Source organism: Hyaloscypha bicolor, assembly GCF_002865645.1.
Source record: "Hyaloscypha bicolor E unplaced genomic scaffold K444scaffold_118, whole genome shotgun sequence".
Classification (NCBI taxonomy): Eukaryota; Fungi; Ascomycota; class Leotiomycetes; order Helotiales; family Hyaloscyphaceae; genus Hyaloscypha; species Hyaloscypha bicolor.
The window spans coordinates 2274211-2283611 of NW_020194620.1; the positions used below are offsets into that span (position 1 = coordinate 2274211).

General features: G+C 50.0%; 4 protein-coding genes across 4 annotated transcripts; 1 reads left to right on the forward strand and 3 right to left on the reverse strand.

The window, feature by feature from the left end:
* Positions 1–2520: 2520 nt before the first annotated feature.
* Positions 2521–3844, reverse strand: K444DRAFT_567469 (nitrilase/cyanide hydratase and apolipo protein N-acyltransferase). The gene is made up of 2 exons (XM_024877169.1): positions 2759–3844; positions 2521–2707 (listed from the first exon to the last, which is right to left on the reverse strand). Exons 1-2 carry the CDS (start codon positions 3662–3664, stop codon positions 2645–2647), a joined length of 969 nt encoding a protein of 322 aa, XP_024733609.1. The 5' UTR covers positions 3665–3844; the 3' UTR covers positions 2521–2644.
* A 940-nt stretch (positions 3845–4784) lies between these two features.
* K444DRAFT_633083 (uncharacterized protein) lies at positions 4785–6190 on the forward strand (the record flags this gene model as incomplete). Its single annotated transcript, XM_024883568.1, has 3 exons — positions 4785–4973; positions 5041–5788; positions 5937–6190. The coding sequence occupies 3 exons, from the start codon at positions 4785–4787 to the stop codon at positions 6188–6190; spliced, it is 1191 nt and encodes a 396-aa protein (XP_024733610.1).
* A 577-nt stretch (positions 6191–6767) lies between these two features.
* Positions 6768–7862, reverse strand: K444DRAFT_71555 (uncharacterized protein). The gene has a single exon (XM_024888354.1). It carries the CDS (start codon positions 7518–7520, stop codon positions 6939–6941), a length of 582 nt encoding a protein of 193 aa, XP_024733611.1. The 5' UTR covers positions 7521–7862; the 3' UTR covers positions 6768–6938.
* Positions 7863–8135: 273 nt separating this feature from the next.
* On the reverse strand, positions 8136–9184 carry K444DRAFT_633084 (uncharacterized protein; the record flags this gene model as incomplete). Its single annotated transcript, XM_024883569.1, has 3 exons — positions 8136–8483; positions 8691–9015; positions 9096–9184. 3 exons carry the CDS (start codon positions 9182–9184, stop codon positions 8136–8138), a joined length of 762 nt encoding a protein of 253 aa, XP_024733612.1.
* Between the last annotated feature and the right edge of the window lie 217 nt (positions 9185–9401).

Below are 9401 nucleotides of genomic sequence, written 5' to 3' on the forward strand. Positions count from 1 at the left end.
CTCACACCGCTTTCCTCGACCTATCGCAATCCGTCCACCCCAGCCAAAGCTCTCTCTCGCAACAGTTCAACCCAGCACCTACATGACGACCCCTCCACCGTGACCTCGACCTCTAAGCAGTCCTCACAGCTCCTTCTCTCACTGGGTAGAGATCACCACACTCACCTCCTCGCCTGCAAGCACGTTCAAGGTACCGTCAACATCCACCCAGCACCCAGCACCCAGCACCCGTCCCACCAAAACCTGCCGTCCGTCTCACCCCAAATCGCAACCACTCACGAGCATGCATGCGGCCAGCCCAATTCTCCGCGTGCCAGTCACCAGGCCGGAAAACGGGTCATCGTATCGGGCTCTCCTCCTGTGCGTTAGCACCCCCAAGCTGCTGTCTCCAAGAAATGCCATACAGCGCTCCCCTTCTGCTCATGGTGGGGCCACCCGCATGCTCAAACGGGCGACTTTACTTTTCCATCACTCTCCCACCCCAAGACAGACATCGACAAATGATGCATCACACGACAATCGATCGCCCTAAGCCCCTTGGAAGCTAACCCTCTTCCCCTCCCTGCCTTCCAAAATCGCTCGAGATGTCTCAGCCTAGCATCTATCTGCGCTAAACGAGTCATTGACCTATCCGGGGAAGCAGAATCTCCAACCCGGAATGTGGGGTTTTTCCAGCTAAAACTTCTGAACTCCGTTTGAAGAGGGGAAGGGCTTCAAACGCGCGCCAGTTGGTGGTCTTATGGCCGGACTGAAGCCTGCACGTGACCCTTGCAGTGGTCATGGCAATTGGTAATGGAGTTCACTGCATTAGTTATGCACGAGCTCAAAATAATACTTCTCGCACTCGGAGGCTTCCCTCAAGCGTGTTAGGTTGTGCTAGGTCGGGAGGATTCGAAGGAATTGTGGGGATGACCAGATGTTGCGCTGGCACTGTTTCGGATCTAAATCTGGATCTCACTTCCTCTCGTTGTCTTTCTCTCCCTCGCCTCATCATCCCGTCAACTGCCGTTGCTTCCTTTGCATACACAAACTAAGTACACACACACATCTTTTAGCGTTTGTTTTGCACGTCTCAATGTGGAGAACTGACGCAAAAGTTGCGCGGTCTCACTCACTCGTAACCTACTCAGACGCACCTCAAGTTTTTGAGAAGCCAATGACGAATTTTCTCACTACTCCTTACTCCTTATACACAAGCACTCAAAGTTTCCAGAGAGAGGATGAGTGGGTATCGCGCGTGTTGAGACGAATATGCTGACGAGGTGTCAGGATATTTCGGATGCAGTTTATCTTGACTTTGACCCGTATTGAGAGATGAGACTATCAAGCGATACAAAACCACGTTATTTTGGGGGTCACGGCCACACTTACGCCATTTGACAGCATTTATGATTCATTGAGAGTGGTTGCACGAAGATTACAATTCAATATAGCTGTCAAGGTGAGAAGCTAGTGCTCACAGGGCTCTTAATATGAATAAAAGTATGAGTAACGCAGGTCGGCTGACTACAAGAGTTCTCTGATCACTCAATAAATGGTCCTCACATGACAAAGGGAGTTAAGCAATCTTCGAATGGCTCTCTGGTCATCGAATCTCGACATCAGGTTGGATGCCAAAGCCTAATCACGTGATTATTTCTGAACTCTCTTATCAACTCCGACTCTCGGAGCGAGAGTGTCTTTTATCACTGTTTCAAGTACTGCACACCATAGTTCAAACCTGCACTCAGATCCCAGAAGTATTTCCATTTCAAGCACAAGCTCGAGTAAAGGTCACGTGTACGCCAAGCTTCGTTGCAGATCGCACCCGAAGATCTCCGCCTTGTGTTGCATGTCGCACAGCCCCCAGCTATCTATTCCAGTGACCAATTGCACTTCCTTCTTGATCCTTTGTTGCATATCGGCATTTAGAAGCTGACTGGATCTGCAAAGTACCATCCCTGCCGTATATTATTCCCCTCTACAAGCTCTCCTTGCCACCAATGTAGTTACGATATACCTGGCATTCGCACCGAAGCTACAAAGGAGAGGAGTTTGGAAGGCGTTATAGAGAGCGATCATTGCTAAATTATTTAAGCCGTCTTCAATAACCCCCTGCTCTTGTACGGGGTCTTCTTTAATAGCGAGCTCTATCACAAGTTCGACAAGAGAAAGGGGGTTGACAGTCGCTCGAGTGATGCTGGGACGACTTCGTAGCTAGCGGGACAATATTCGGGAGAAGCTCAGACGGCAGGATTTCTGTGTCATCTGGGCAATTTACAGATCATCCAGTTTCTGTCAATGTAGACTTCCTCGATAGCAAGAAGTGGTCAACACGCGGATGTTTCCACGAACATGAAGGACGCTGACAGCAAGTGGGATATGCATAGGCCAGTGCTCAGACCAACAGGATCCTGTGCCGTCTGAGAAGCTTTTTGTATCGTCCGGTCAGCCGACTATAAAGGATGTGTGAGAATGTGAACATAGCGAAATAGGAAGTGGAGACTCCTATAGTCGTGAAGCGAGAAGTCTCGCTAGGTGTGAAGATATTGTCTTGAGGATCTAAGACTTCAATGTTCTCTTGGTCTCCTTTGACTAGCTGCGCAGCACGACTCCTCATCTATTCGACCAGTCTTCTCAAGCTTCTAACTTCCACATGTCACGATTACAAAAACTCTTTGAAATGATGCGCAAAGATCTCCGGCCTGTTGTAATGGCCAGCATAATCCTATCCACCGTGAGCATTCCCTCCTCAAACTATCCCTAAGTATCAACTCACCAACACATATTTAAATCTCACCAACTCCTCTCTATCAACCTCAGCATATACAATCTCCTCGCCCTTATTCTCCTTACCTGCCCCATCAGCAAGCACCACCCCCCACGGCCCCACAATCGTCGCCCCCCTCTTCTCCCTCTCTTTCTCCAGAAACCCTCTCGCCTCCTCATTCACACCATAAGCCAGGACAGCACCCTCATCCACCACCGCCACCGAATTAATCACAAAACATCCCAACGAGCTAGCTAAAGCCTTCGTATATAACAAACTCGCATCCCTCACACTCCCCCCAGGCGTAAAATGGCTTGGCCAGGACGCAACATGCACAACTGGATACTCCAACCCAACACAGTACTGCGCAAGGGGATTCCCGTTCTCACCGCATATCAGGCTGCTTACGCAGCCAAACTCCGTTACCATCGAACACTTAGACCCAGTTGTCCCAGGGGCGTGAATCACCCTCTCCCCTTTCGTAGGAACGAATTTCTGATGCTTATGCAGCAGTTCACCATCACGTCCAAAGAAAAGCTGCGTATTCCACAACGTCCCCGTCGTCCCTCCCCTCTTCTCATTGACCCCCACCACCGCATAAATCCCCGCTTCTGCACAAGCAGCTCCGATCGCCTCGGTTTCCGGACCAGGCACTTCGACCGCTTCGGCGAACAGTCTGGTGAAGAGAGAGGTTGCGGGGTCCGTGGCGAGAGGTAGGAGCTCCACCCAGCCTGGATATCCTGCGATGAAGGTCTCCGGGAAGCCGATGATGTCTGCTTTGTTTTTCCCTGCTTCGAGAATTAGGGAGAGGACTTTTTCGGTGGTGGATTTCTTGTTGAGGAAGATGGGGGAGGCTTGAACGGCTGCGAGTTTGAGGAGTCTTTTCTTCGTTTGCGGAGGGGTGGGGGTGGGCATCTTGAAGTTGTGGGTGTTTTGGCTTGGATGGGGCGGCACTGGTTTTGACTTGAGAGGTTCACACTCCCTAGGATTTGCTACGCCCTTGGGTGCACAAAAGGCGCACTTGGATAATACAGGTAAGCTCGGGATAACTCTACCCCGAAGCCACTGGTAGTGGAAAGAGTTTCTTACATAGGCAGGTAAAATGTTTGTCTTTCATCCCCTTCATAGGAACTTTGCAAGGGTCCCAATTTCGGGAGGTGTACGTTCGAGGTACCGCAAGTGTGTCCACGACAGATCACCAAGTGAAGACTGGCGAGACTTAATATCTCCTTAATATTCACAAAAGCGATTTTACAATATGAATCTTAATTGTATTCAGTTTACTCTGTGCTTTTCTTTCCTTTGATGAATCGTATTGATATCTATACCCTTGACCAGTACAATGCCCCTGGCGACGTAACTACACCAGGTGGCACAGTTTCTAAACTTTCCTTCCCTCTCTCTCTCTCTCTATTTCTCTATTTCCCATTCCGTACGGGGAGATGACCAGCGGCAATTGCTCGTACTCTGCGCTGGAAGAGTAGTGCTTTTACCAAAAGTCTAACCCGTAACTCAAATTAACATTTCCGCTGCAGCTCTAGAACTTTTCGAAATTGCGAGGCTTCTATCATTCCTGGATTTGTTTCTGTACAGTCTATTGGAAGAACACAGCATTCTTGGCTCCTTGCTTGATTATGGTGGTCTCGGCTGATGGATATATGTGCTGTACGTTAGATGCGCCTATTTCGGGATTTGCTGAATGGCCTTCGAAATGGACAACCCCATGCTGTTGTTTCACCGAAGAATTCGTCACCGAATCCTCCATTTAGCGAGCCACTCCAGTGCCGATTCGGAGTTCGCTTGTACCTGGTGCCCTGAACATTATCCGCCAGAGCCTGTTGCGGCACAGCCAGGCTCAGAGCATGCCAAGAACCAACAACCAACATCGACTGCGCCTCCCCACAATCTACCACATAAGTCAATCACCAGCTCTACCTCTTCTTCTTCTTCTTCTTCTTCTTCTTCTTCTTCTTCTTCGTGGTCTCGAACATCGATTCCCTGATTACTGATAGACACCTTTTCACAGCTCTCGATCATGGCTTCCCTTCTCATCACACGTGGTCTCCACTCTCTGATCGCCTCTCGAGACAGCACCCCACATGAGAGCGTCGCCTGGAATGCAATCACCAGACGAGATTCCGAGAAACATCAGGTCTTGTCTACGGTATTGCTCTTTGTATGGGTTGTGATCAACATCGCACTCTTCGTACCGGTGTTTTTCATCGTGAGTAATTTCCACAAACTACAACACGCGTCTCGAATCTCGACCACGTTAACTCACAATTTTACAGCTCGTGTATACACTCACTAGGCTCTACCCAACGCTTGCAATCGTTGAGGACGCTGATTCCCCTCCTGACTATGAGCTTGTCTCCGGGAAGGAAGTTGATATCGATGAGGATGGGAAGGTCGACGCGGGCAGCAATTCGAAAGACACGACCATCGAGACCGACAATTCACTTGATGGAAAAGGATCCTCAGTAACGCTCATGCCAGACGAGACAGCAGGTATCCCTTCTACCCCGTCTCAACCAGTAACCTCCGGGCTCCTCGCCACTCTCCGCCTCCTCCGCGCAAGTGGCGGTGGTCTCTTCAAAGCCTTCAGATGGCAGTTCCTGTCCAACTGCGTCGTAGTTATGGTTTTTGCTTGCCTCAGCTCAGTCCCGTACTTGCCATATCTCGCCTCCTCCATCATCGCCTCTCTCGCAGCAACCAAGGTCGAGACAGCATGGACCCACGCCGCCGTGTCCACGCAGCGGGATGGACGCCTCTGGAAAAAGTTACCCAGCTACCTTGCGATCTTCAAGGCCACAGCTATCCCTCTTGTCGCCGAGGCTGTAGTAATAGAGATCATCAACGCCGTCGCGTTTCTGCCTCTTGGTCCAAGGACGGGCAGTTTTGACTCTCTGGGCGTCATCCCCCGGTTCGCTCACAACGAGAGCCTCCTGAGGCTCTCTGTGGTCATGGTGCTCTTCTTCACGCTATACACCTTCCTCCTGGTCCCGACAGAAGTCATCTTGACCCGGACACGGGCCAGCAGTATGAGCACCCCTTCCCTTGTCCAAAGAAATTTCTCCCGAGCAGTTTTGTTCTCATTTCCGCTCAAGACAAAACTCAAACGCTCATGCTTCTACTCACTATTTTTCGTACGAGCAAAGTGCGAAAGCTGACCAAAACTTTTCTCTAGTGCTCCCTGATGATGCTAGCACACTGGTTCCGCTTGATTCGTCGATCCGGTCACAGAAGGCGGAGCAGATGGGCTTCATGTCATGGATCCACGCATGGCGGACGTTCTCTCGCGCATCTTGGGTCAGGATCGTCAAGATCTACGCTAAGATCTTCGCCACTACGATCCTAGTTGAGTTCGCTGTTTCCGGGCTCATTATTGCGCAAGCTCTGCTTTACTCAGTCGTGATGCAGCCAAAAACGGCTGCTCATTAGAGTGTTGTGGGATTGTTGACACTGAAGCTATTTGGATTAGGTTGGTCAAGCTTTCTGCAAGATAGCAGGTGTGGTGGCTCTGAGAAAATATAGATAGGGTGTTTGGGTGTTTATCCTCACTGGATCCGCTAGAAATAGGGGGGACAAGTGTCCCCAAAATACCCACGTGCAATCCGTTCCTTCGAAATCAATGGTTTTCATCCATCAGTACGCCGAGGGAGCTAGCTACGTTCGCACGTCTTGCATACTGTTGAAACTGTTTCCAGACAGCATAGCGGCAGGTATCAACATATTGCACCAGCTTTAGATACTCTACATGGTAGTAACTAGTTCCAAAAACTTCTCCTGCTTCCTCCACCCTCACTTCTTGTGTTGATACAAAACGGAAACAGAAACGGTCTTCCATCACGTATGGTCCCTGCGTAATACAGGAAGAGGCATCAATGAGGTGTCAAAGGTAAGTGCCTACGACGCCGCCCGTCTCATGGCGCGATGATACACAATCGATCTTAACGCACTATCGATCCTAACGATCACATCATTCCATGAGCCTTGGTCAAAGCCTTCTGGGATGGCTTGCACGCGCGGCAAAGCACAATTTGAAGTGTTGCTGTTTCTCGCCTCCATGTCTTGTCAAGGCCAGGGATTAAAGCCTGCTTGGGTGCGAGTTGCTCAGCAATGGAGACTTAGATTGTGTGTTGATTGAAGGAAGTAAGAATTCGTCTGCGGAAAGAGGGCAGACGTTGGACTACTGGAGGCAATTCGAGGTAGGAGCGAGCGCGACTGGCTGCTTGAAGGTTCGGAAGCAGGGACTGCTGGAGCAAGTTGCGCTGGAACGCTTGTGGGATGTGCTTCGAATTGTGAGGGGAGGTGTTTCCGTGGAACAGGCTTTCGCAGAACATCTTCTTGCAGCTAAGGTTGCGTGCTGATCCAGGGGAGGAAGGAAGAGAGTCGACGGAGACGCGATGGTCTTGGAGGAGTATGAGCAGAGGGCATGTTGGCTTGTTGAGGGACTCCCTCCTTGTGCTCTTTGTCTAAAAAGAAGAAAAGTCAATAGCTTGTGGTGTGATTGGGTGCAATTTCTGTGCTCTACTCCGCTGTTGATTCCATCTCCAAGGGCTGAAAAGAAGTCTAGTGAGGCTTTAATCTCTGTAGGATGAAGAGCGCGAGGTAGGTGCGTGAGGAGAGACGGTAGACTTTGCCAATATGCTGCAGCTCCACCTTGAAAACCTTTGGCAATGAAGTTTTGGAGCTTCAATACAGCGGAGGTGGTATTGAGTTCGTGGTGCCTGGAGAATTCAGGATGGTCTTTGTATCTCGCGTAAAGCATGGGAGAAGGCAGAGAATATCGAGCTTCAAGGGTAGAGTCAGTTTGAGGTCAAGATCAAAACTCGAGGGGGGGGTTGAGGCGTACCCGTGGGATGAGAGTGAGAGCGATATTCTCGCAGTTTGAAGTGGCTGTTCCTTCATAGAGTTGTCGATAGCTTGACCAGGGACGAGGATAGACTTTAGTGAAAGAAGCTAATCAATCTAGTGTATCAGGAGCGACATTATTGAAGGACATTGGAAGCTAGAGGTTGCTTCGTAGTTCTTTTGAGCATTCTCGCTAGTGGACCATGAGCTCAGTTCTCCACCTCCATAGAAGTCAATCTCGTAGCGCCAAAAAGCTGGATATACTATTAGGAATGTTTTTAGCTTTTTTGCTCTCTCTCTCTCTCTCTCGTTCTCAATTTGAGGTGGAAAAACTGGGAGTGTAAATGAAGGGAAAGGGAAAGAGAGTCGGGGAGGAAGACTAACCTCAGAAAGCTAATCAAACAGTCAATTTGTGCCTCCATGAAACAGAATTTGACTTATTCTTGACCTGCTTGCTGAATTTGACGTTGGCTCTGATCTGCAAGGCGTCTTAGACTGAGTGAGGAAAAGAGCAAGAGCCTTCTTGCCACCCTTAGGTGTCTTCCAGGTTCTCGCTACTGCCTTCACTACCGGCGTCGTAACCATCCTTCTGACCCATGCCAGCCAGCTTGAAACCAATGGTCTGAACCTTGTCACCGTCCTGCTGAGGCCAGCGCTTCATCTTGCTATCCAAGCGGGGCTTGAATAGCTTGTACAAGGCGCGTTCCGAAGACCAAGACCTGGGCATCCCCCTATCCCGGGTACAGTCCCTCACCCAAACGTAGGTAACGCGTTGTAAGATGTCGGTAAGTTCTGCTGGTCTAAGGTACGTGCTACTCCTGTCCGCAAGGGAGCCCCCTGTGGCGGCTCCAGCCACAATAGACAGGGATCGGTCCAACAGCTGGTATCAAGGAATAAGGAATATGAGCTGGAAGGTGGGCTTGAGGCTGGACCATCGGAAAGAGTTGGAAATAGGCAAATGCTTAAGAGCCAAGATGTTAGTTAGTTGGTGGAACGACATTTCCCGACTCCTTGCTTACCATTGCTCAGTTGCTCAATGGAATATGGATGGATCTGCCATATTTGTTGAGATGTGCTAATTCCTGACAGAGTGTCTGTTGCCGCCGTTCAAGGCGAGTCCAATCATCTCTGTCACAATCCCCACTTGTCCAGATATTAGCATCGCTAGAGATGCTGCCTGTGAAACCCTCAACAGTTGAACTCCTCCTTGCTGAGGGAACGGAGCAGGAGAACCGCCATCTGGGCACTCTTGTTGCTCCATGGGTTGCCCAGGTGGAGGATCCATGCCCTGGTTCTGGGGCCGTATTGTGGAATTGTGGACAGTAGGTAATGATACATGGCCGCTCTTAGTTGGTGGAGTGATTTTTGTAGTCCAAAGTGGCAATCTTGTTGTCGGGCTCCTGGAACAGACTCTGTGATATCAAAAGAAGCACGAATCCCAATGGAACAAAGGTCACCATGGCTCTTCTTTCATAGGGTGACTTTGGCAAACCGGTCCTGTGCCCGACTTAACATGTCATCAAGATTCTGCTTTGGCTCTTGAAAGACCTCACCAACCTTCTCCTTATATTTTTGAAGCATCTCGTCGAGGTTCTTGGAAGGCTCCGAGTGTTGGATGAACGATCTCAGTAGAACTTGCAAAGAGGGCGACACTCACTGCCTAGCCTTCTGCAATGACAGATGCATCTCCTCGCATGACCCCGCAAGCAACTAACAGTGGATTCCGCAGGTAGTCGTTCCTGATGCGGTCTCGTGGCGCCAACGGGTAGGAAGGCATTTGAGGTTTGACAGGACAATG